Source organism: Phaethon aethereus (assembly GCF_964289735.1).
Source record: "Phaethon aethereus genome assembly, chromosome: Z".
NCBI lineage: Eukaryota > Metazoa > Chordata > Aves > Phaethontiformes > Phaethontidae > Phaethon > Phaethon aethereus.
In genome coordinates, this window is record NC_138577.1 from 31,169,374 (window position 1) to 31,196,376 (window position 27,003).

General features: G+C 43.6%; 1 protein-coding gene across 1 annotated transcript in view; it reads left to right on the forward strand.

Moving 5' to 3' along the window:
* The window catches only part of KANK1 (KN motif and ankyrin repeat domains 1), a gene marked incomplete at both ends in the record, with an annotated part of 51,233 nt that extends 27,061 nt beyond the window's left edge, over positions 1-24,172 (forward strand). Inside the window, 9 exons of the mRNA XM_082013395.1 lie at positions 9,931-10,149; positions 10,965-11,073; positions 11,937-12,146; positions 14,146-14,233; positions 17,045-17,264; positions 19,982-20,124; positions 20,655-20,855; positions 23,367-23,465; positions 24,110-24,172. Coding sequence (XP_081869521.1) covers positions 9,931-10,149; positions 10,965-11,073; positions 11,937-12,146; positions 14,146-14,233; positions 17,045-17,264; positions 19,982-20,124; positions 20,655-20,855; positions 23,367-23,465; positions 24,110-24,172 — 1,352 coding nt within the window. The remainder of the gene's footprint in view (positions 1-9,930; positions 10,150-10,964; positions 11,074-11,936; positions 12,147-14,145; positions 14,234-17,044; positions 17,265-19,981; positions 20,125-20,654; positions 20,856-23,366; positions 23,466-24,109) is intronic.
* Positions 24,173-27,003: the final 2,831 nt, after the last annotated feature.

A 27,003-nucleotide genomic window follows, 5' to 3' on the forward strand; every position in this document is an offset into this window, starting at 1 on the left:
GCGGGTGAAATGCAGAATATAACGTTGTTGCGGGACGGGCCCGTTGGGTATTCTCCCCAGCCCACCAGTGGTAACTGAAAAACCAGAGGTGGTTTTGCCTCTTCCCGCTCCAGAAGACTCTGAAAGGCTTGATGATGATGACCATGCCAGAGAGGTATCTGAAAATGTACAGGGTTTGACTGCTGTGCAAGGTGTTGTCTCCATTTTGTAACTTCGAGAGTATTCAAGGTTAATGCCTATGGGTTTGGAATTTTGTCCTTCCTTTAAACATGGCATGCGATTTAAAAAAAACGACAGTGTCAGATTTGACAGAGTTGAAAGCCATATTTAAGGTCTGTGTCAAACTGGCTTGTTTCCACAGACGTTTCCCTGGGTTTTGTAGTGTTTCTTCCATTGCCGCTCAGCCGGAACGCTGTTGGGGTTCTTTCCCATTCCAGCAGGGCTGATGGCTTTGTAATAGGCAACTCCGAGCGCTTCACAGAAACCACATCTTGCTTCTTCTCTGGTCCAATAACTGTTTGTCCTAATCCCTAATTACAGCCTCGTGTTTGAAAGGAATAAACTGTAATTACTGCTGGAGGTTTTGGTGACACTCAGGAAAGGCAAGAATAGAGATTTAAATACTCCTTGCATTTTATTTATTAACTTGAAAATCTATAAAATTAATCTGAGGGATTTCTTTATTCCCTGTGGTAAAGTTGCTTACTTTGTTTTTATTATTATTTTGGGGTGTCTAGTAGTCTACTTTAAAACTTAGCCATTTTTTCTAATACCTTATTAATACCTTTCTGTGCTTATTGGTGAATCCAACCATATTAGTATTAAATTTATAAACATTGGCTTACTGGAAACCAATATGTAATACCCAGCAATGACTATTGGTTACCGTCTTCTTGGTCCATCTGAAACAAGAGATTAAGGAAATGGGAAAAACTTCTGTAAATTCATCTGTATCGTGGGTGTTGAATTGGAAAAAAAACCCCTAAGTAAATACCATTTAACGTCAGCATAATATTATTGGCTAATGCACTGCTATATAAAGCTCTTGCAGCTTATTTACTGTCTTAAAATTCACCTATTTTTGTTAAAAGGCAGCTTGGTAAATCTGATTCTTTCCAGTGTTCATGTGCTAAATCAAACCATGCATTAAATGAGCTGAAGTAAAACTTTTAGCTTCCCATAGTAAAGCAATAAGCAACACTTACACAGTGGTAAAGAAAACTTATGCTATCCTGTCTGCCTAATAGGCAATATGATACTATATATGCGATATTATTATCTTTCTGGTATGCACTTTATACTTTGGACTTCTTATAAATAATGATACTATGATAATAAGAGTATCTAGCAGATACCAGAAGTGTGCTTAAAAACAGTGAAGCAGAATTTTTACTAGCTGTAAATCCTCAATTCCTTTCCCTGCCTTTACTGCACAGTATCAAATGTGTGGTCTAGAGACGTGAACATATTTAGACACAGGTGGAGCAATGGATCATATTTTACTAAAGACGTTCTTACTTGCTTGGGTTCAGATTTCACATTCTTCATAAAATTATTTTGGAATAATTTTATTTTAACTTGTAATGCTATTATCTTTAGCTGTGGATGCTGAGTGTAAAACCTCTTTATTTGTAGTCCCTGGTGAGAACTACATGCCAGGACTGTATGCGTAAATGGAGCTCTGGGCTATAACAGTTTAGACCCATGGAGAATTGGGAGTGGGAAGGAGGTCATGAGCCTGAAATGTTTCCCCTTCTCGTTCTATTAATTTTAAAAATGTTGTCTTTACTACATTTATCTGCTGGTCCTGCTGCCTCTTCCTGTGGTTTTACAGATCATGTGTTACTTTTTTCTATGAAAGGATTTTTGCTGAATGAAGCACTTACATAATTCTGTAAGCACTGGAACTAATAAAGCCTTTTTTTTCCCCCCAAGCATCAGTATCTCATGATAGCTTGTGAGCTCTTAGTACGTCTCGCCTCACATTTAGGTCTCTTGGATGTAGCTTTTTGGGTATCTTGTGTGTAAACTCAAGCACTGCCCCTTTCTCCAGGCCTGGCATCTCAGCCTGATTTCTCTAAAGCTTGTACAAGTGTAAAAATCCTTCAGAGCACTGAGTCTCTAGTCCAGTTTGGTTAAAATGAGCAATCAGGCTGAAAGAAGCATGACCTTGCAAGCTTCGGTTTCTTAGAAAAACAGACTGAAAATAAAGGCCCTTTTAGGGCAAAAATACCTGAGCTGGCTTTGAGGCATGCGATTTGGGTACCAGTTAGCCATGTTAAAGTGTTAGTGGTCCGTACTGCTTCTGATACCTGGGGTATCAGATTTGACATCAGGAAAATTCTCAGCTTTACAGATTTTTCTTCCTGCTGGTGCTGGGCAGATGGGGAGGTTCTGCAGGGTGTTTGCCATCTCACAGCCTGTGAAACAGCTTGTGTCAGGCAATGGAGACACAGGCACAAGAGCTGGAGCCGGCTGAGCGGGGTGCAAGCTGGAGCTGCAGCTGGCATCCTTAGACACAAGGCAAACGGGCACCCGAGGTGATCGCTGAACTGGGTCTATGGCAGTTAGTGTATGGCTTATTGCAAAATAAACACCACTTCCGTAGCTAAGCAACTCCTATTTACATATGTACTGTCTTTCAGAAGCTGTAGTGGTGGCAGGGAAATCAAACCCACTGGCCGGACAAGCCAATTTCCACTCCACACAGTCATATTCGCCAGCATTGCCACCCTGTGTGTGTCCAGCGGGGTCGTGTGGATGTGGGTGACAAACCTAGATGCTAACTGATCCTTATTCTTAGACCGGGCAGCATATAAGAGGACTAAGAGAGGCAAGTGCGCTCAGGGTTCTCCATTTATTGTCACAGAATTTTTGAGACGTTTCAGCAAGTTACATTTGAGTGCATGCGTGATGCATTTTGCAAAATACCAGCCAGCGGCCTAATGTCACTTGTAGAGGTTTTAATTGCGTGGACTATTCACAGGTCTTGTAGATGGGTGTCTTTCTCAGACAAGGAGTTCGCAAGGGTGGTATTTAAAATTAACTCCTCTACCATTGCCCTGAAAAATTACCTGAGTATATTTGACCTGAAAATGCATGGTTGCTTTCCCTCAAAGATCTTTGGAATATGAGTTTTACAGTCAATTTTTGGAGCAGTCATGACTGAGCACTCCAGTAGAAGCATTATACTAGCCATTGTGAGGAAGAAGACAACTTCTTGAATTAAGACTTGAAGGGATGAGAGGAAGTGAGGTGGGAAGCAAGTGGTGTTGGAAAGTCTTGGGGGTGAGGAAAACACGATGTGCCATCTGGTGGAAAGATCTTTCAAGGTTTTCAATTCTAACTTTCACCCAGAACTGGAGAGACAGGCTGAGGGACGATGGAAAGACTGAAGGAATGGTGGTGGTGCAAGAAGCCTCTGGTTGTCCAAAGCTGTTTTGTAGGACTAGTGAGGTGTTGTGGCCATGGTTGGCTTTATGTGTCATCGTTCGTATGATGCAAAACCAGGAGGGAATTGGAGAAGACTGTTTTTTTTCTCTTTACAGCTCTTCTGTTTGACAAAGTTTGTAGCCTTTTCTCTCAAAGACTGTGTAGCTTGATGGGTTGGTAACCCCCCTCCTGGCCATGTGGACCACACTAGTGCTGAAGACTAGCTGAAGACTTGAGGTTTGCCTGTGACTCAGGAGCTGGTGCTGTTCAAGGCACAGGCGTGTCGGTGGACCCTGCAAAGCTGTGGGCTGCTACAAATCACTCTGGTTGTCTACGCGTTGGCAAGTGAATGAAGCCCTCAGTTTCAGCTGTGCCACAGATGCGTGCCTTCATCACCAGGTTAAGTTTCTGTACAGATGTGTTTGTTTGTGTAACAAACAGGATCCATCCGTTTCTCTGCCAGGGAGTGGGTGACTGACGTACGGGAAGCATTTTTCATATTCCCTGGAAAGTTGTGCATGATGCAGAATGGTCATGCAGATGGTCCCATCTGTGTGCCGGATGAGTGCTGTTTACTCACATGTGTCTGGCTGGCATCTCAAAGAACGCAGTGCCTCCTCTGCGTTTTTCATATGGCTAGTTGTATCTATCGACGTGCTAGTTGTGACAACATACAAAGCTCAAATGCCTATGTCATTTGAAAATGGCAGCGACCTCTGTATTGGGAGCTGAGGCATTTAGCTGGGTTTTCTTCTGTTTTACGTGCCCATCCAGTTATATCAGAAAGAAGCAGAGACCTGGTCAGTAATTGTCCTATAAAGACATTATTCAAGTGACGCTCCATAAACCTCTTTAAACATGTTCGACGTACCTTCACTGCTCATGTGTTAACACAAACTTACCGCTATTATCATTATTATCATTATTATCATTATAATATTTGCTGTTTTCATTCTGTGGCAGCACTACGGAGTGTTTGAGTCTGAAAGCTGCTCTATCTCCTCATTTCTGCTTCAGTTAATAAAGAGTATAATTTGCCATGGTATAAATAATTTTTTCTTTCAAATCTGTTGCTGCTTAAGAGAGTGGCAAGCTACAGCCTGCTAGCCCATCTGCTAGAGTGACTTCGGTAAAACCCCAGTTCCCTCCCCACACTGTGGCACAGGGACATGACGTTCAGGCACTGAGCTTTGTTCAGAGTTCAACTCCTGCGGTAACAAGCTCACCTATGAATATTTAATGGCAGGAGATTCCCATTTTTCCAAGGAAGTATTAATGTATTTTGGCAACAATAAAGCATCAGCTGAGAAGATCAACTCCTCATAAATGAGAAGACCTTCCTGCTGCGCCCAGCATCCTCAGATGCTTTGATCCACTGCTCATCAGGGGAATTAAGGATGGCTTTCACAGAGCTTCACACACAGTTGTCTTGGAAAAGAGACCATTTCATAAATAAGATGATTAGCTGCTTCACAGGCATGTAATTTTTTGTGTTCAATCTTGCTCAATTAAAGGAATTGGTTTTGACTTCCAGTTTCAACAAACTGGATTCTCAAGCTAATTTGGGGATGGAAAGCAGCTTCTCAACACAAAGAAAATGGTTAAAGCAAGAGTGAAAACGAAATTGAGGTTGTTCTTGCAATCCTATTAAAGGAGCCATCCAGTTAGAAAAGAGCATTTTCCCTGGAGCCAAATGGTAGTTGCAACATTTACCTACGCCTGGGCCCCAAGCGAGTCTGGCTTCTGTCAGTTTGTCATATAAAAAGGTTATGTGTGGCAGTTCTTTGTTCTGAAATTTTAAATTCACTAACTTTTAACTTGGAATGGCTCAAACAGTACCTTTTAAAATGAAACTACGTGTAGTCTTCTGCAGTCAACACATTTATCAGGTGGATGGGTTAATATCAACCGTTGTAAATGTTTAAATATAATATGTTTGCTCATCACTGCCTTTTTATTTGCCTTAGAAGAATGGATTTTTTTCTTCAATAGTTGTGATGCGCAGACCAAATGGAAAGTGGTTAAAAATAATTTATATTAAAAAATAACTTTTTAAGGATAAAGCAACTTAATAAGATTTAAGACCACTGGAGAAGACTTTGTGTTCTTCAGTTACAGTAATTTCTGTTTATTGCTACCATGAAGAAATCATGCAGTTTGAAAGAGAAGTATTTCCTTACTGTATATGCTCCAGACAACATTTATGCACTGTCTTTAATAGGGAGTGTCTAAGTTCTATCATTGGCTGTTACAAACATATTGTGCAAATAAATGCTTGCAGTGATCAACAGGTTAAAAATAAAATCTCTGTGCAGCTACCACATAGGCAGCAAGCTCGTGCCCTTTTTTTAGCTAGAAGCCTGTGATGTTCCAGCCAGAGAGCTAGGTTCTCATCCTGATGGTATTTAATTACCCTTGCCTCATTTGCACTTCTCTTGGTTTCCAGTGATGTAAAAGTATTGTCAAGCTAAATCATTTTTATAGTAATACTTAGGTTTGCTTCCACCAGACTAAATGGAATTTTTCAAAAGCAGGTAAAGGCCAGACTCCTGTTATCATGAGTTCAGCACAAATTCAGGGGAAAAAGTCCTGTTGACAACTCAACCAGTGAGTGCCCTGAACCAGCTTACTACACGACTACTTGTGCTCTCATAAATGGGAGGGAAGGTCTGTAGTTAGGAAGGGAAATAGTATCTTAATAACAATAAACCTATTTTATAGGTGCCAGAAATGTCATGGGTAATCTGCTGTTGACATGTAGTAGTTTTGCTGTCACCCTGGTTTAAGTTGGTGAGATTTTCAAAAGAAGCGTAAGTGAATTAGAGGAGAGGAGGTTCCTTCTAAAAAATGGGAAAGTTTTTTGTTTTGCCTTACCATACTTCTAAATTACTCATGAACTTTTCTATCCAAGATTGCAAAATAGATTTAGAAATTCCTGCCAGCTCCATGTTCTGGTTAGCTACGCTCTATCGGTACTTAGAAACGTATGTCAAGTTTGCATTATTTGCCCACGACGGTAAACTGACAAGGGTCAGTGGGGTGAGTCCACCCGTCTGTCTGGACGCAGTGGCTGGCTAAGTACTGAACCTGTTGGCTGATGTACTGTCAGTGCTGTGCACCGCGGCCCGGTGCCAGTTCAGGATCGTGTGCGAGCGTACTTGAGGTCTGTGTGAGGCAAGATGAAGAGCCTGTTTTAAGGTCTGCGTAGACTGGTGGTGGTCTTCAGCCTGGGTTTCTCTTCCACACTTAAGGAGCGTGCGGTGCCTCCAGCCCTGAGAGCAAGCCTGCAGCCTTGTTGGAGGAAGAGGGAACTTGGCTCATTCAGCTTTTTGGTTGGGGCAGCAGTTGATTAATCTGCTAAGTCATTGGCCATCGTGTTGGGTAGCAGAGCTGCTTCTTTCATCCATTTTTCCAAGTGATTTGCACTAGATTGCTGCTCTCCAAGCATCTTTAAGTTGGCTGTCTTGTAAAGGGAAAGGCCTAAGAGCTGGTGTTAAATGCTAATTAATGGCTTGGAGTGTTAGTGCTGTGTTGGGGCGCGATGCTGTCTTTTCTTGAACCTTCGGTACTGTAGGTGCAGTAAGTGTAAACATCTAACAGCTGTGTTGGGAGAATGAGTGTACTGGCCAGTTTGTCTAATGCCCACTTATTTGTTGTGTGCTTGTCCTCAAGCCTCGATGTCCTTCTCCTTTGTCAGGCACTGGGGGCTGAGCAGGGCACCTCTTCTTCATGGAAGGCGTGGACAACATGCCGCCGATCCTGAGCTTGGTGTGGTGCTTCTCAGCCACCGTGGGATGAACCAGAAGAGGGGACCTGCTGGGATCTTGTTGCATCAGTGGCAGGTTGAGCCAGGAGAGAGGCTGTGAGGCAAGGGAGAAAAGTCTGCTACTGCCTTTCTGCTCTCTCTCTGTCCTACCCTGCAGCTCCCTCCCCACCTGCGTCCCGAGGCGGAAGGGAGACCCCTGAGGAAGCTCAGACTTTGGCTTTGGGGGGCTGAGCGTTGCTGAGAGGGGATGACAGCACGCACCAAGGTGCCGTTAGTTCAGGCCAGGCAGGACCCCTGGCCCACCAGAGCCATGCTGGCTGCCCTCGGCTCCGACGCACGCAGGCCCACCCTTGTTCCCAGGACGTGCTCCGATTGTCGCAGCTGCCTTTGGAGGAGGACTGTGGCGGGATGGAGAGACTTCAGCTGGCAGTACACCCGGGCAAGTAAAGCTTGGGAGGCTTCAGAGCATCTCCCCAGTGCCCCCCACCCCTGTCCTGGGTGGTGAGGCTGGAGCAGAAGGGGTGACCTGGTATCACCAGCCAAGGCAGCCACCGCCAGCTGCGCTTGGAAGTAGTTACTCCGTTCAGTACTCTCTAATTTTAGCTTTTACCGCTCCAAGCAAGCGGCGGGAGAGGCGGTTTCCTTGTTTTTCAGCTAAGGGAGTTTAAAAATCATTGTTTTTGGCTCGGCACTCCATTGCCTTGGCAGGCCTCTTCTCCTCGGCTGGCGGCTGAGGGATGGCACTCGCTGCTGGGAAGAGACCTGACTGAATTGTCACCGCTGCGAAGCAAGGAGAGGTGGGGAAGCGAGGGCAGGACTTCCCTGCTGATTTCCACGGGTGCCTGTTTTGTCCCGAGCACGCAGACACGACTCTAGAGGCGTTGCTCCAGCACGGGGGGCACTCGGGTGCCTGCTGCTGTCACCCCGCGCTTCACTGGGAGGGCAGAAGCTTTTTGGCTGTCCCTGTAGCGACATGTCTGTCGATGACTTGCCATGTGCCTCCCCCGGCGGGCGGCTTCCCCCTGCAGCCTGGAGAAACCATAAGCAATGGTGGGAATGGGCAGTTGGCCTCGTTACTGGAGAAGGCACGTTGGAAACGCATGTGGGGTGAGACTCTGTTGGGCACTCGGAGACTGGGGTGGGAACGGGAGCAAAGAGGAGGCGGCTGCTGGGAAGTGACAACGTTTGGAAAAATCAGCTTCATTATGTCCTGTTATAGGGAAAAAAACAACCTGAGGTGAAGCAACAAGGGGTGAAGGCAGTCTAGCAAGAGCAGTAAAGATGTCAGCTGTATTTCTAAAAGTGAATAATTGGCATTCATGTTACTGCAATATAGTAGCATCCTGTGCAGTGCCACTTGTCTATTTAAATGAGGAGGCTGTGGCTTAATTCTTGGTAAATACAAAGGAGAAAAAACTGTGGATGCAGAATTGATTGAAGCAAGTTTTGAAAGAAAGAAGTAATAGTATTTAAAGTAAATTAAACAGTCTTTTTTTTTTTCCCTTGAAATGCTAGCAAGATTACTTAAGGAATAATCTGTGTGTAAAAAACCAGTGTATTCCACAAACAAAAGCATTTGTTCAGCTTTCTAGAGCAGTCGTAATAGCATAGCTGGAGGAGCTCCAGGGGAATCTGTAAAAGTCTGTGCGTAATTAGCACTGCCTTTTAAACACGCAAGGGGAAAAAACGAGTGGATGCCAGCAAATAGTGGAAAAAAAATGTATAACCCAAACATTTAGAATTTGATTTGAATACAACAACTAGCTCAGTACCATCCTGAAAAAAAAAAAAAAAAAGAAAAGAAATGCAGTGGGTGGGAGTTTATTGCAGTTGTCTCAGTAAGTGGATAAAGTATATAACTTTCAGAATTAGTGGAACAGTGGCAAAAAGGAAAGCTTCCTGAAAAGTTTCTGCTTTCACATGAAAATGCCATTTCTTTAAAAAAAGTAAGATAAAAAGGGCACTGCTCTTGCAGAAGGAACCCGCAGAGTCCGTGAACATGCTCTTCATGTGCATGTCAGCAAGGACCAGCTCAGCAAGTCCACCCTGAGCCAGGGTGGCAGGAGCCAGGGTCACTGCGTGTACCGAAAGAGAAGGAAAAGGAAAGAGCACTCCTTTCATCCATTTTAAAGCCAGTATCTGTATAGTTTTTCATTGTATTGTATGTTTTCATGGAAAGAAAAACTCACAGCTTTTTTTTTTTTTTTTTTTTTTCTGAAAGCGATCACACCCTTTTCCTATTATAGGAGACCTTATAGCAAGCCTTCCAGTGTCTGTAGAGGGCCTACAAGAAAGCTGGAGAGGGACTTTTTACAAGGGCCTGAGGTGATAGGACAAGGAGTGATGGCTTTAAACTGAAAGAGGATAGTTTTAGGTTAGATGTAACAAAGTTCTTCACTATGAGGGTGGTGAGGCACTGGAACAGGTTGCCCGGAGAAGCTGTGGCTGCCCCCTCCCTGGAAGTGTTCAGGGCCAGGTTGGATGGGGCTTTGAGTAACCTGGTCTAGTGAAAGGTGTCCCTGCCCATGGCAGGAGGGTTGGAACTAGATGATCTTTAAGGTCCCTTCCAACCCAAACCATTCTATGATTCTCTTGGATCCTCAGAGAAGAGTACTATAGAGCACAAGTGTTGCCCTTTCTGTCCAATTTGGGTTTTTCCCTCTGTTGATCACAGTGTTGATGGAAATGTTTTGGTCTGACTCCTCTGTGATGCCTACTGTCTTCTCTGGCAGGTGCTACTTTGGAGTACATCCCTCACGGCCAACTTGCAAACGCCCACTTAACTTCAAATTTGCGAACGCTGAAATTGGAGCAGGACATTGTGCCTGCTCAGGAGGAGAGGAAGACTCCTCTGGTGGAAGCTGTTCGGGGAAGGAAGTCCTTTTCTTCTCAGGACAAAACTCTCGCTCCAATTAACCTGACAGATGACCAACTTGCCTCTGGCCTCTATGGTAATAACTGGCTCACATTCACCTTTCATCGTGCTGATGGAGTTTGACTATGAAATGCAGTTGAAGGAGGTTTTCAGGGTTCTCAAAATTGCAAAAGCAGGGAAAGATGTGGCTATGGGGAAAGTTACAGTGTGAGACCCTGTGTCTGCAAATGGTGGTTAGTGTTAAACAGCAGATTGTAGAGCATCAGTGAAGTGCCATTTAGCGTCTCCATAAGAAAAATGTACTGGGATAGAAAGGATTAATTTTTTTTTTTTCTGTAAACTTTAATTTGTATGAATGTTTTGCCTGTGTTATGCTTAGAGGTTGGTATAAAAGTTGTTTCAGTGCATACTAAAATCTAAAGAAACAGCCTTGATTGAACCTCCTCACCCTGCTGAATAGGTTATTGTTAAATGTGCCGTCTGTACTAATGCATTAGTTCGGGCAATGAGCTGTGGTCATCTGACACCAAGAATTAAGATTTTCTTAGCAGAACAGAGTAACCCATTTCAATGTTAGAAGTCTTTCACAAACAGCAAAGAAAAAAAAATGTGTCTTTTCTTGAAGTTTTCTAAAGCATCAGAAAGGTTAGCTGCATGTTGGAAGATGGGGAAGTTGCTTTCTGTTTCCAGAGTTGTTTTTGGAAGTGTTCTTCTATATTTCCAATGTGCATGTCATGCCATGCCTGTATGTATAAAAAACTTAGAAAGCCCAGCTTCAGTTGGTAAATTAAACAGAAAGCTGTTTGTTTTGAAAAAATGTGTAAAGCTGCTGCAGTCGAAGCCAGCTACAGATTTGTACTGATACGTGTGCGTTGTGTCCCTTTTCAACAGTATGTGCTAATAATGAAAACACACTCAAATCTATCATGAAGAAAAGGGATGGGAAAAAGGATTTGAGCAACACCAAGAAGAACCTGCAGTTTGTTGGCATTAATGGCGGGTAAGAGACCTGTCTCCAAAAAATCTGTCATTGTAGCACTTTCTCAGTGGGAAAGAAAAGAGGAACCCAGGCGCTTTTGCATAGCTTTGGCCTGTCTTTCAGGCTGAGGTGCATCTGCTGACTTCAAGGCTCGGAGGGAAGAACGAAGCAGCTGAGCTCATCTTAATCCTCTATGAACCTTTTGTGCTTGCAAGTCATACGTGGCATCAGCGTCATGTACCTGTAGATTAGATTGCTGCCAAATTTAACACAGGAAAATGAAACAAACTCGAAGAGCCGTGGGAACGTTTCTCAGGCAATATTTTAGTGAGGAAAATTTTAATATGTATTTGGCAGCTGACAAGCACAGCATTGTGCTCTTGAACAATACAGCAAGAGATGGCATTGTCTAAGAATTAACTTTTCTGGCCTTGCGCTAGAAAAATACAGAAACTTTGCTGCACAAATACAGAAAACAGTATGGAAATTATCTTCCTTTAAAATATTACTTACCTTGCAGAACGTTGCAAACAACTTTACAGTGGTGTCACTAAATTATTTTTATATAGCTTTTCTAGCCCTTTCCTCAGATTAGTTTTTCTTTAGTGCAAATGCCTTGCGCAGTATATAGCCTAAACACCACAATAATTTCATTTCATAAATATTGGCTAAAAGTATTATTATAGTGGGGAAATGTTATCACTCATAAATCACTGTTGTACATTAGAGGAATTGGCTTAGTACATGAATTCATCAGCTGTTGAGGTCGGTGAGATAAGACAGTTCGTTAGACTCTGCATTATAATTGTCCGAATAATTTATATTTCACCTAAAATATCAAAATGTTTTGGATTTCCGTTTTGGATTGCCCATTCTCCTCCCAGGTACGAGACGACATCCAGCGATGACTCCAGCTCTGAGGAGAGCTCCTCCTCGGATTCGGAGGAGGAGTGCGAGGGCCATGAGTATGCCCGTGGCCGGCACACAGAGGAGGGGCAGCCCATGCCTCGCGACTCGGAGGTCTGCACCGTGGGAGCAGAGAAGGACAGCACCCCCCCAGAGTGCGAGGCTGAGGAGGTGGAAATCAGAGAGAGGTAGGCTGCTCGCCCTCTCCCGAGGGGGTTACTGCCACCTCGTTGCACGCTGTGAGCCGCGGGCTGTGACCGTGCTGGTGGAGAACGCGCCAGCCCCCATTGCTGCTCGAATGCTGCCTGCTTCCCCTTTCCTCAAGCCAGTAGCCAGAGGCAGTTTCGTGGCAAAAGAACCGAGTGTGAGCGGGGAGAACGTCTCAGAGGGTGTTTTTTCCAGCCTCTGACCCCAGCGGCTATAAACAGTCCATTTACAGCGAGACCCAGGCAGCTACCCCCAAGCAGAGGCTGTACCAGGTCACGAATGGCACTCGTTTGGGAGCAGGCAGTGCCGTGTTAATGACCTGGTCTGTAAAACAGTAAGTAAGCAAGCAAATGAGTCTTGAACCATGTCAGCAGCCTGCTGGGACTGCATCTTCCATTTGCACCTTCCAGAGCATCTCAGCCATGCTGGTGTGGTGGGGTACAGCAGCAAAGAGATCATATACTTCCTATGTATCATATACGATCATATACTGTAAGGCCACTGTCACGCACTTTTTCAGTATTTCGTGTCCAAGTTACTTTCCAAATTGCTGGTAATGACCTGTGTAAGGTAGCATTTGACAAGCAGGTGTCTTTTTTTTTTTAGGTACATGGAGAGCAGTAGTGTGGTCAGTTTTTACTGGTTCTTGATTAGTGAATGGACAAAAGGATTTATAAACATAGATAGTGAAGAGATCTTTTATAGATACTGGGTTTGGCAGATGTTTACAAATGTGCTAGCTTGGAAAACTACGTAAGTGGCATAATAACAGTAAAAGAGCTAAGACAAAAACTAATCTGTTTTACTGGAGATACAGCTTAGCATCAAACTTACCTGTAATTATCAACTGCTAAATGGAAGAGGTGCAGAAATTCATAATTAAGGGCTATTCGTAGGCCTTGGAGCTGTGAATTTTAAAGCGCCCTGAGCTCTGCTTACACAGTACCGTAGCCTGTTACTTTACAGGTTGCACAAAAAGATGGGCAGTTTCTCAAAGGAGCTTTCTCAATTTATATTTACCCTAGCAAGAGGTGATGGTGAAGAGGGGCAGCAGGATAGCTTAATAGCCACGTGTACTGGAGGAACATGTTCCTTGCTAGCTGGCTGCCCCGACAGTGCCCTTCAAGGGGAAGAGGCAGGATGCATGGCTGCACATGACCAAGCTGATGCAATGGGGAAGCATTTCATTGCTCTGGAAGCACCAGCAGCTGGATTGTAACCCTGGAGCACTAAAATTCCCACGTTACACACACAAGTTCGTTAGCCTCTCCACTTTTTGGGAGAATTTTCCTGGAAAATTGCCTATATCCTCTGTGTCAGGTAGGCAGAGATGGTTGACCACAGCCTGCCATGCCATGTGGCACGAGCATGGGCCTTCTTATTTTCAGCTGTTCCCCGAGTTTTGAAATTCGTGATGGAAAGGGGGCAGAAGTGAAAACATGAAGGGGGACTGGAGAAAGAGAGTGAATTTCCAGAGTGGTTGGGATGGAAAAGGCTGATTCTAGTGGATGGGAGCTGGCAGGGAGGCACAGCCTGTGCCTTTTCCCACCAGCTAATTCCACTTCCACCACAACTATCGGCATTTCCTCTTGTTAATCAAGTAATCAAAGCACAGAGGATATATATAATACATGCTCTGCGGTCATACAGCAGTAGGTGAGAATTCCCAGTAGAAAGGTTGCCAAGTCTAAAGCACAGAAGTGATGGGTTGTCTGCTCTCTGTTCCCGCTGCTCCTCCCACATACATCTGGGAAACATGTTTTCCCTCCTTGTGGAGGTCCATGGCCCTGCCAGCGGCTCTGCTCGCCGAGGAGGGACTCCCCGCGTAGAAGAGCTGCTGAAGCAGCTTCCGCATTGCAGCAGCTGATGGCTTGCCTGGAAACATTCATTCCCACACAACTTTCAGAAAGGTAAATGTTTCTACACTGAAATGCCAAGAGAAAAATTGAAACATGCTCTGTATTCTGCTGTCTCCCTCAGGTATGAACTAAGTGAAAAGATGCTGTCTGCCTGCCACCTGCTGAGAAACAACATTGATGACCCCAAGGCATTGACCAACAAAGATGTGGTAAGCAGTGTAGGGCCAAATTCTCTCTGAGCTGCAACAGAAAAACTTTAGGGAGGGATAACTAGTGGTTTGCAGGAGCAGCACTGCAGTGGCAAGGCAGAAGAGGATTTCATCCTTCCTGGAAGAGTCACAAAGTGCTTTTTCTATCAGGAAACTTTTGTCCAGAGAATGTACTTGTGCTTTGTGTGCTGGGGTGTTGTCATCCCAAGGCACACACATAAAAATAGTAACGTGAAAGCAGAGTTTCAACACATCCGTGCATTCCAAGTGTTATTTTTGTAAGCGTTGCTTTAGCACTGCCGTGGGTGGCTCTCAGGCCTCGCATTAAGAGGCTGCATTGGGTGAGGAGCCTGTTTCTTCCTATGGCAAAAGCTCACAGTCTGTTCTGAAACTGCACGTACTTTGCCTCCTTCTAAGCACAGGGATACTGCTTCTGTCTTGCTTACTGTGCTGGTAGATTTTATCAGTGCAGCAGGGAGTAAAGAGGGTTCATTGTTAGCACTCAGTCTCAGGAAATAAGAGTATTTGCTTCATATAGGAATTGCCCATATGTCTCATACAGGAACTGTCTACGCTACTTTGTGAGGCCAGTCTGAAAGTAAAGGAACACTGTTCAATGATACGAAATTTAGGTTTGCATTTGTTACAGTTGTGCAGTGATGTAAAAGGCAACAATCCAGTAATCCAGTGCCAGTCTCCTCTATGGTAGAGCATCTGCAGCTTCTTAAAGACAATAATATTGTCTGTAAGACACAGACACAAATACTGTATGTGTGCAGTTCTGACATTTGTGGGCCAGGGAATGTTTTGAGAGGTTGTTTAATACAGTTGTGATGGGTAGTTTTTAATGCTGTGTCAGTCCTTCGGGAGTAGTTTAGGCATTCAACCAATAAATGCTTCAGGTCCAGTCGGAGTTGAAAGTGTCAAAACTGGCATAACCAGGTGATAATTTCTGCCTTGGAAGTGTATAATTTGAATTTACATGTTTCTTTCTTGTGCTTAAAGTGTTTGCCAGCAGCAGTGGTGCTGTGTAGCTGGAAACTGCAGACTAATCAGCTCTTGTTCTCTGTCTGTCTGCTGATAAAGAAGTCTTGTCCAAAAAGGGTAAACTTCAGTACAGCTAGGGATCCAAATGAATTGTCCCAACCTCTTTCAACATACTCAACTCTTGTAGCTGCTGTTGGTACCAGAAAGAGCTGCAGACTGCTCCTTTTGGGATGTGATGGATTACTTGAATTAAAAAAGTATACGGTTTACTTAATAATGTGTGTGATGCTGTAACTGCAAAAAATTAGTGGTATTTTGCACTCGGTAGTGCCTAAAATAAAAAAATACTTAACACTGTGTCACTTCTTGACCACTTCCGTGTTTCAACTCTGTATGTTCATAATACATGTGGTCTCTTAACTCAAATGATAGGACCTTGTAAGTTTGTATTGTGGTAGTACTGATGTAGAATTTTCTGTGTATATGTGTATGTAGTACAGATACATATGTGGTATTGATGTGGGTAGAATATTCTCCCTTTACCAGACATGGGCCTTCTCTGGTAAAGGTCCTCTGTGTTTTCCCTAGAAGCTAGAGAAGCATGCTGAGTGTCTTCTATGCAAAACTGTCGGCCACCGAACTTACGGGCCACCTTGCAGGTAGGGGTTTATGAGAAGGCATGGTGGTACTTCAGGCTAGAGAAATTTCTGTCTCAGAAAGTCAGAGCTGGCGGTGACCACAGGAGCCCCCTTGGCTCACAGCTAGATCTGCTCCACCTCCGTTGTTCCCACCAGACAGTTGTTTGGCCTAAGAGCCTCCTGCCACTCCATCCTCAGTCCATACTAACGGGAAAGTTTATCCTGAACATCTAATCTGCATCTTCTCATTGCTGCCGAAATCCCTTATTACTACTACAGCCAGCCAGCCTGCAGGTGAAGAACAGCTTCTTTTCTCACTGCAGCAGCCTTTTGTCACTGTGAAAATGTTACGGTGTTCCTTTTCCCAGCTCTTCTTTCAGCAGAGCATCTCCAGTCCTTCCTGGTTCTCATCTAGGTCAGATTTCCTTGACTTCTAATTGTTCTCGCTGCTCACCATTGAAACCGTTTCAGCAAAATCTTTCTTGTTATTCAGTGACTGGACCAGACAAGGTAGTCCAGCTGTTGCCTTCACAGTGCTAGGCAGAGAGAAGGGACTGCATCACATGCCATGAAAGCTATAAATCTGTTTATTCACCCCAAAACAGTATTTGCCTTATTCACTACAGTGTGGTGTTATTGGCTCAGGTTCAGCTTGTGATCCTCTGTAATGCCCAGCTTTTCTCCTGCAGAACTGCTGTCCAGCCAGGTCTCCTGTACTTTGTGCATTTGATAATTCATGCCTTGGGCTTGGGCCTAATTGACTTAGCATGCTGTTGTTCTAAGTCCCTGAAAAATGTGCATTCCCACTGCTCTTCATCTTGCGTTCATCAGTGCTTTATAAATGTAGTTAAGTATTTCATCAAAATGGTTACTCCAAGTCTTTTTTGTGTTCACCAGAACTTGGTACTCATTAATTCTGGGGGTAATCTCATCCTAAAATTCTGTGCCCTCAGAGATGAACCATTCCTGAAAATGAGGTGAAATGAGAGGAGGTAAACAATTGATGTTTTAAAGAAGGGTTTAGTCAGAGGGGAAGCTTCAGCTTGTACATCTTGTTTGTGAGCTGAATACTTTCTTCCCACATTTGACTAAAAAAGGCCTGACCTCCTGCATCACTGACTTGTGGGATGGAAAATCCTTTAAATAGATTGCCCATATGTAAATTTTTCTGTCTTGGTTTTGGCAGAGGTTTTGTTTAAATACCATCCAGCACGAGTGGTTTCGTGTCTCAAGTCAGAAGTCAGCTGTCCCTGAAATGGTTGGAGACTACATAACTGCCTTTGAAGAGATTTCTCCTGCTGTCCTCAGACATATCATCAATATGGCGGATGGAAATGGAAACACAGCTCTGCATTACAGTGTCTCACATTCAAACTTTGAAATTGTAAAGCTTCTTCTGGATGCAAGTAGGTTGACTTGTTTGCATATTTTTTTTAATTATTTTTGGTTTTTGCAATCCTCATGGGTAGAATTCTTGATGAGCAGGAGGTCAAGTTTGGGCTTCCTCCAGCAGCTGTTTTAACTATTAACAGCTACACGTAGCTCATTTGGGTAGTCTAGAATCCTTGTTTCTACTGCTGGCTTTGGAGATGATGGTGATGGCTCTTGAAGAAGTTACAAAAACACTCAAGTAAATTACATATAGAGTTGACCAGTGTTTGGGAGAGATAGGCAGATCCCTGACTCTTGACCTGTAGCCCAAGTTCATCAGCACCAGCCTCCAGCAGTCTTCTCTGGAGGCAGCGCAGCTCCTGCTCAGCCAAAGGTAGGGTGCTGGTGGAGGAAGATGCATTCAGGTATAAACATCCATTTTAAACACTAAAACTAGTCTAGCTTTATCTTACTAGAGCAGTACAGAAGTTTTTTCTGGCCACCACCTTGGCACATCTATACTGAGAAACGGGAGCAATATGGCATTCTGCCATATAGGAGCATTTCCCCAATCCATGAGCAATGTGATGATGCTTCATTTAGTTGCTTTTGTTGTTGCTTCCTTCTCTTGATCCCCATGCAACACACATGCAGAGAGGGTAGTGGCAGAGGGCAGGCGCCAGAGCATCTGCTCCCCACATGTGCTAAGCCAGAAGGCAGCCAGCAGAAGGTGTCACACACTGGAGCTGGTCCCAGGCAGGATGTGATCTCTTTAATTGTAGTTTTGGTCCCTGACTGAAGTTTCTTTCTCTAAACTAGTTATAAAACCTGTCACAGCTGGTTGTAAAGCTTAAGTAGGCCAATGACACAGCTGGAGTGTAAGCCTAGCAATATTTATAAATCCAGAAGGGTAGCATCAGATAAACAAGGATATTAATGATACAAATCTCAGCTTTGATAACCCAGTGCATATGTTACGCATGCAGAGACTTCCTCGGCAGGAAAGCAAGCGCTTTGAAATCGCTGGTCCTGTTTGAAGGCAGCCTGATGGGAAGAGTGAGTCACGGCAGGGGAATGCGGGGAATGTCAGGAGCACAGTGAAATGCAGGAGGCTGGCTCTGCAGCGGTACGGTGGGAGGAAACTGCCCCTCCGCTTCCCTGGGTATCTCAGCGTAGCATGAGCATGCTCATCTGTTGCTGGAAGTTAGCGCTCCTGTAATTTATGGCAACTGGTGTATTGCTATGAACACAGCGGGTTTTGACTGCAAAATCCAACAACCGTGACTAGTGCCAGGTGTGCGAGAGCACGCTGCACGTGCCAGCACTCAGAAAATACTTGGAAACAGGCCAATTCTTTCAGGTTTCGACAGTCTTCCTCTGGATCACGTCTAAATGGTCACTAGAGTCAGCCTTGCAGTCGGCTTATATCACAGGAAGATTCTGGGCCCAAGAACTCCATGTCTGTGTGTTTGGTGGGAAGAGCAGATGAGACAAGAGACTCCTCTGTATCACCATGCAGTGTTACCAAGAAAACAGATAGGAAAACAGCACCACTCATTAGCCACATAGAAAAAGAGCTGAAATGTGACCTCAGAAAACACACCTCTGCTGAAGTAGTCTAGTCAGGATTGGAGAACGTCACTGCCAATAACTCTTTGTTACTCATGAAGTAATGCATGTAGCAGACTATCATGTTCTGTGGCTTCAGTGGCTTCCCAGAAGTGACTGCTGAAAGTAAGGTTGGTCTACTGGTTATAAGGTAGCACAGATCATGTCTATGGAACATGAAGAAATGTGCATTTTCTTACATCTGCACTTGTATTGCTTCTGCAATGTTCTTTTCACTTAAAAAAAATTTAAAAAGGAAAAAAAGCCTTTGGCTTTTGAATCTGAATGATTTCCTGAAACATTTTTGCTTGTTAAGATATCTGTGGTGCAATTTAACCCCAAGTCTAGAGATACTGTTTATGTAGGTCTGAGTCCTTGCTTTCCAATACGATGAGCACACTGAAAGCCCTGCTGCCTGGTAAACTAATAAGGCCTGATGGATTTCTGCAGAATCTTAGGAACAGAGACAGACTGGGGGTTAGACTTGAAGGAAAAGGAGAGCTCTTGTCAGCTGCTGGCACTAGTCAGAGGACTTGACTGTATTTGTTCCCAGAGTATTTTTGTTCACAGTCAAATACTCTGTAGAGCTGGAAAGAATCTTTAACTGAAAGTTTTTTTCTGCAGCTCCAAAACATGTCAAAGTACGCTTGCAGATCTTTAAAGTAACACCTATTACAGGAAAATGTTTGTGCTAAGGAGAAACAGCTTTTCCACTGACCATGTTGCTGGGCAGTTATCGTTTTGCAGTGTGGATCCCCTCAGGAGAGGAGCTTAACAACTCTCCTGGTGGTATTCCTGGGTTTTGGACCCATGACCCTGATTGTCATGTCAAATTTCAGACCACTTGCTTTTACAAAAGAAAGAAAACGCACAAAGCAAGCCCTAAATGATGACATATAAAATGGCTTTGTGCTCTCCCTTGTGTTGCACGCATAGCAGAGGAGAATCCTTTTCTTTCTCAGGCTCAAGAGCACCCCTGTTTATTTTTTTCTTCTCCACTTTCCCTTGAATTGCATCCATTATGAGAGCAATTGCTGTCTTTTCTTTTTATAGGCTCCTCTACTAACAGTTTATTCAGTTCATTAACACAATGGCTGCTTTTTGGGTTCCTGCTTTCTGAAGAAATTATCTCATCCCTCTGCAGATGTCTGTAATGTAAATCATCAGAACAAGGCCGGCTATACCCCCATCATGCTTGCTGCACTTGCAGCTGTGGAAGCGGAGAAGGACATGAGGATAGTGGAGGAACTGTTCAGCTGTGGGGACGTGAATGCTAAAGCCAGCCAGGTCAGCCAAACAGTTCACAAGATACCGTTTGCACTCCTGCATCTTCTTATCCTTCCTTCCATGCTCCCATCCCCGCTCCACCAGTTCAGCTTTTGCACTCACTCACTTTTACCCTCTGCGGTCTTTGATGTTTGTGTGTATGTTTTTGATTGTTGTATACAAAATGGAGCCGTGGAAGAACAGCTGAGCCTCAGGTCTGGATGTCTTCTAAAAATGAAGATTGAATGTTATATGAAAGAACCCGTACTGAATTTTTGGAGGCATTTACAAATTCTGCACCATTTAGCTCCTTCCAAGGAACTCCAGATGTCTGGAAATAGATCAAATATCTTCCATTAATTTAATAAATAGTGATGTGAATGTGGGCTGTATTATGCATAAAAGGTATTTAAATAATGGCAAGCAGAATCTTGAGAGTGCTGTATAAATTTTTTTTTTTTTACCCCCAGAAGCAGCACAGTGCCAAAAAATACGTGTACATGCTTTGTCACCGATTGTGTAATTATTTGGGTTTTCCTCTTTCCATGCAGGCTGGTCAGACCGCACTGATGCTCGCTGTGAGTCATGGGCGGATAGACATGGTTAAAGCTTTACTGGCCTGTGGTGCAGACGTCAATATCCAGGATGATGAGGGCTCTACAGCTCTGATGTGTGCTAGTGAACACGGACATGTGGAGATTGTCAAACTTCTGCTGGCTCAGCCTGGATGTAATGGCACCCTGGAGGACAATGTGAGTTGCCTTTCCAGATAGTGCTTCATCAGAGAGCTTCTCCACTCCAGGATGTTTTTCTGATTCAGTTTTTTTGATGCAGTGACAAGCAGCTGAAATCTACTTAGATGACTATCTGACTCACAGTGCCGAAGTACCAAATGCATGAATCCTCTGCTTAGTGGTAGAAAGTGCTGTGATTATTTGGCTAGTATCTTTGCTTTTCTAACGGACCTACCCGGTAGCAATTTTTCTGGTTAGCTGTAGGCATGCAGTGGCCAGAACAGAAAAAAACATTGGCTAACTCCTGGTGAAACATCTTCCTTTCTCACATTCCTTTCCCCCTTTCAGTTAGGACCTTGTCTCGTGTCTTAATGGCCTTGCTGTATTGCTATGCTGTATCTGTGGGAAACATCAACCCTATAGTTCTCTTCACAGGTTGTTCATACAGTATCTACACCATGACTTTTGAGAGTACAGGTTTGGTCTCAATCATGAAGCTACATTGTCCTGACAATAAGCAGATACTGGCTGTGACTTCAGTGCCAAGTGAGACACTTGTATATTTCTTGTTTGCAAGGATCATTGCGCCCTACACTACCAGCAGACAATTTGATCTGTAGACTTCTCAAGCTTGAAAATGTTGACTTAGCTGGTTTCTTGCCAGTACTGTGTTCTTGTTAGGAGCATCACTTCTTAGGAACGTTTCCATTCTTCCTATTGCTTTCACCCAGTGAGGGCTGAAGTGGAGCCTGGGTTTGGGATTTGTGGAGGGCAGTGGGTGGTTATTTGTTGAAGCTGTTGCAGAGAGGCAGAGACATCATATCTGTTCATTCACTCACCTGCTGGAGGAGCTGGCTCAGTTGCCAAGCAGTGCCAGCGGTGTGTAACAGTCGGCCTCAGGGGAAAATGTAAGAAGACCTCAGTGTAACAAACTGGGGGGCAATCTAGGCTACTGCAGCCTGGATGCTGTTTGCATTATTAATGACCAAGTCAATAGTTAAAGTCTTTACGGGGATATGACACTTAACTGTTCCTGTGGGCAGTTTGATACTGTTTCCCAAGCACAGCTTGTCTGCTGCTTACTCATTTTATAACAGGTTTGTTTGTGCTGTGAGATTATGAGATTGCTAGCATTCCCCTAGCTATTCTGAATGTGACAGTGATGCTTTTCCAGTCAGCATGATCAGTAGTAAGCTGAACTTCATCCTACTGATGTGTGCCACTCTGACAGTGATTCAGCATCTCTCATTAAGAACTTGGCTTTTCCTCATGTTGATTGTGGAATATTTGTTGTGCATTTGTAGTGCATTATGTTGCACTGTAGTGGGCAACTTCTTCTAGCTCCCTGTCTGCTCAGGACAATCAGATTTATGTATAATTGCTCTCTGTAGTCTCATATAAAGACTTTCCACTTGGACGTTGTCCATCATGTCACATGCTGGAAAAAGGGTTTACAATTTACTTAAACTGGTGTGGACCTCTCTAATACCACTGCTACGACAGTGTCTTGAAAATGTGCTCCATTCAGAGAGCCAGCCATAAGTGGCAATCCCTATGAGAGCACATTTCAAATACTGGCATTATTTTGGAATCTTCTGTGCACATGAGCCAAAAGCTAGGCAGTGGACCAGCAAACCACTGTGAGATTTGTGCTAAGGTTATAGCTGCCTGACTTGTAATTTAACTACCATCAGAGAGCAGGGGGTTGTAGCCACATGATGCACCAGTTTCAGGAAGGGAAGGAAACAAGGAAGGCAGAGTTGGGGATGCAGCATCTTCGTACAAGTGTGCCCCTCTGGTGGCTCAGGGCTTCACATCCTAGGTTGTCTGACATCTACTTCTTCCTGGATCAAACATGGTCTAAAGGGAAAACAGCAGGTCAATAAATTATCCTTTCAGCAAAAGCACCCTTTGCTTCTGGCAGCCTTAACAGCTATGATTTCTGAAAGCAGTAATATCTTCTGAGAAACTGAGGTGACAGTACTTGACCAGGAAAGTCCATTTGTTTGTACTTAGAGTTCCATCAAGGAGCATCTGGAATTATGAATGCAACTGCTCTTAGTGTTAATGGAAGCTATAAAACAACAATTACCATTGTAACACAGCAATTATAATGATATTTGATTAGCATTTATCCCTCCCGTATCTTCTCTTCCACTCCTTACTGACATTGTGGTTTCTCTCAGACAGACCAATCTTCTGGAATCACTGGTCTTACACAGCACTACATGTAACGTTATTGTGATAATGGCATGCTCGTTCTTCCTCAGCAATAATCGAGACTGCTCGTTGAGAGAAATTATGAGGCCTCTGACAACTGGACTGCCTCATAAAACAGCAGTGCAAGGCTTATTGTCACTTAATTATAATAAAAGAAATTAAACAAGACTCTAAATTAACCCAACTGTCTGTCTGAGCAGTAGGGCCTCCACTTCGTAACTTCCCTTCTCTTAAAAGCCTCGTCAGCCCACAGAGATCTGTTAATGCACACAAGCACTAATTCACTTATTTCTTCCTTTCTTCTCTCAGGACGGCAGCACAGCACTTTCAATAGCCCTGGAAGCTGGACATAAGGACATAGCGGTTCTCCTTTATGCCCGTGTCAACTTTTCCAAAACCCAGTCACCGGTTAGTACACAACCTCCTACAGTTTATGTTTTAACTTGCTGCTCCTGAACATAATAGTAAACATAAACAAAAAATTAACCCCCTAGCAGCTGTGCAGCAGTACAGCACATGAAGTTTTGAGTTTATTCACAGAATAATTTTTATGTTGGTAAGTTGAATGTACATTTCTAAATACAAATTGACTGCAGAAGGCTGAACCCTGACTGAAGGATATCTCCTCCTCCTCCCTCTTATCTGGGGGTACAGATAACTCACTAGCAGGGTTCGCTGCCTCTGGCTAGTGTGCAGAGATGTTTTTGCATCACTGTAATGCTAATTATTGACCTGGTCACCAAAACACAGCTGTTTCTGGACTTAACAGCTTGTCCTAGGTGTTCTGGCAAATACCCATGTGCTCTCCAAGCCGTGATGCACTCTCCTGATAAACTGCTGCTAAATGTTTCACTGTCTAAACAACATGCACTCTCAGTTAGTAGGCTGTATGATAGCTGGCACTGTTCTTCCTAAAATGAAAAAAAGAAAAGAAAGATTAATCTGTGCAATTAAAGACAAGGGATTGAACAGAGTGCTTGTGAGTGCTGTATTCTTATTCGGCTGTCTGGAATAATTTCCCTTTGATGAATTGTTTTTTTCCTCTGTTCTAGGGCACTCCTAGGCTTAACAGAAAGACATCTCCTGGTCCTACCCACAGAGCCACGTTTGAGTAGTTGTGCATGAATATCTGTAAAAATCTCTATGCCATCTTTAAGCTGCTAAATATTACTGTTTTACTGAGACAGATACTGAATGTAATTGTCTTGTGCCTGAACTCACCAGCAAAGTGAAAGCAGAGATCTAGTGCTAAAGATAGAAAACTGTAAACTTGAAGCAAGCATATAGTTAAGTAGTGCTCAGCTCAGAACCTTAGCCAGAAATGTTCTTTTTCTCACCTACTTGTCTTTCTGTACACTGGCTTAAATCCTGTTTTTCTTTGCTATAGATTATCCTTTCCTATGTTATGTGCAGCCTAAGACGTCTAAAACTATCCATGCAGAGCTGTCCCAGTGGCTTGTTTTTAATCATTCTAAATGATTAGTCTACTGTGCCTAGACTTCATCACAGTAACCTTTTCATAAATTTCATTCCAACATTATTTTGATGTTTTTGATTACTTCGAAACTCAGAAGTTGCAGTTGCTCGTATAGTCAGCTCCGTGGATCTTGAGCTGGTGGGTGAGTGGGTAGGTATTGGGGATAGAGCCTCTCGTCAGGTCTGAAGTTCACTAAACAAGTTGTTGCTAATTGGGGATAATGTATAACTTTTTATATGAAAGATACTAGTATCTATAAAATTAACTCGCACAGTATTTTCAACATTTTATATTCCTTAATAATTAAAAACTACATGAAGAATTACATGTCCTGTTACCATATTTTTATTAACTGTGTCAGTCTATAAACTCCACACATGTTTATCGGAGAGTAAAATTAGAGATACCAGCTGTATATTCCCCTTGAGTGAAATTGAGTGTAGTTCTCGGTGCATATTTATGGAATGCTATTACCTTGTCACATTCACTTTAGTCATGTGTATTGAAATGTTTGAAGTGCCTTAGACTCTTGCCATATTTTCAGAATAAAATTTCATTATGCTGTTTTACTTCTCTCCTGTATTACATGTGATCTGTCATCATTCAGAAATGCTCCAAATTACAGCTGCAGCAGCAAAACAGGGTAGATTGGTAAGGCAAGGCAGGGAGGATTGGATAGCTCAACCTGTGGGGGCTGCTGATGCGAACAGCATCAGTGCACAGACTAGCTTTTTCCTACTGATTGGCAGAGTAAAAAGCTTTGCCCAAGATGATCTGCCTTTGCTGGTCTTGACCTTGCTGCAAAGGTTGGACTCCTTGCTATTTGGGAGAGAAGTGGCCTCTCTCCTGGCCATGTGAAGCATCATGGGGAGGCACCAGTGTTCAGGCAGTTTGCTTGAACTGCGAAGTAGTTACCAACTGAAAGAAAAGCCTTTGAGCTTTATCTGCCAAACAATCCTGGCAGCTTGCTGAAGGGAATGCTTTTAGATGGCATTGGTGCAAGTCCTGTGTATCCTTGTCAGTTCAGATCTACCTGAGGAGCCAGAGAAACACAACTCAGCGCCTTCCTTCAAGGGACCTGTACACTTCTGTTCTTCTGTGTCCTTCCTCCTTGCCTCCCTAAGTCCTTATCCAACAGCTTTTCCTATATAGTCCCTTTGAAATAGTGACCTACTGAAGCTATCCTCATCCCGCTTGGCCTACATGGACTTGGTGGCTTGGACTGCGTGAAGTTTCTGTGAACTCTGCCAGAGCTGGTTTGGTCCTGCTCTGCAGGTACTGCATGAGATCAGTGCCAGGCTGGTACCCCAGCTTGGGAGTGTCCCCTGAGCAAAGGGCAAGTGAAGTCTGCTCAGGTGGACATGTCTTCACAAGCCATCCCACCTTAAATTTAGTTTTTACTATTGTACCCATCTGGCCAACTTCTCACTCTCCACTTCGCATTTAATGTTGTGTGGACGCTGTCTCACCTGGGTCCTACCTGCTATTTAAAGAAGTATGTCACCAACTTGCCAAATTACTGTGAAAATAAGGTCTTCCCTCCAATACCAAACTGATGGCAAACGGCAGCAGCAGTTGTAAAAATTTAAACAGAAAAAAATGCCCTCTCTTTGCCAGCCATGCTCGCTCAGAGATGGTAGATGCAGGCTGTCCTGTGTAGCAGGGAGCTGAACTGTGTCCCACACATGCATCCGCCTGATGACCCGAGACTTGGTCACATACAGTGCATGACACTAGTGCAGGCTTCCCAGTAAATTCCTTGTTCACTTAGGAGCCGGGTGTATTTCTCATTAGCAGAATTAGTGCAAGTTGGATCTCCCTGCGTTGGGCATGGCAAGAGTGTCTTTTGTTTCATTTTTAGATCTGTTGATCTGCCACCTCTTGCCACAGTTGAAACAACTGTATGGAAATCAAAGTCAAGGTAATCTGTTTTTGTATTTGTGAGTTTAAAACGCACATGGTGCTGGCGTTAAATGAAGCTGATGAAGTGGAGAAAGTGGATGACTGCTCTAATGTCTCTCCAGAGCTTGTTCTAATTTTACAGAAAATCCAGTTTACTTATTTATACATGCTTGCCTGTATCTAATGGATTAAATTCTTGTCTAGTGGAGAGACAGGACAGAATTGCCAGGACAGAATTTGGACCAGGGACAGGTTTCTACTTTCAGTTTTACCAAGAATATAATTTTTATTCAGCACTGGTTTGACCAAAACCAGTCTAGCTGTGCTTTCTTAAGGAAGTTAGTAATTATACTTTTAACTCTGGCTTATATCTCATGATGGTGCTTTTAGATAGTCCCGCAAGAAGGAGGGAGTTGTACTTGATGATCCTGATGGGTCCTGTCCAACTCGGAATATTCTATGATTTTATGACACTATGATTCTATGACAGCAGTTTTAAAGTGTGTAGATTATACTCCAAAGTCTGACTTTGTTAAAGAGTGTGCTGAGCTGTGTGATAATGTCCCC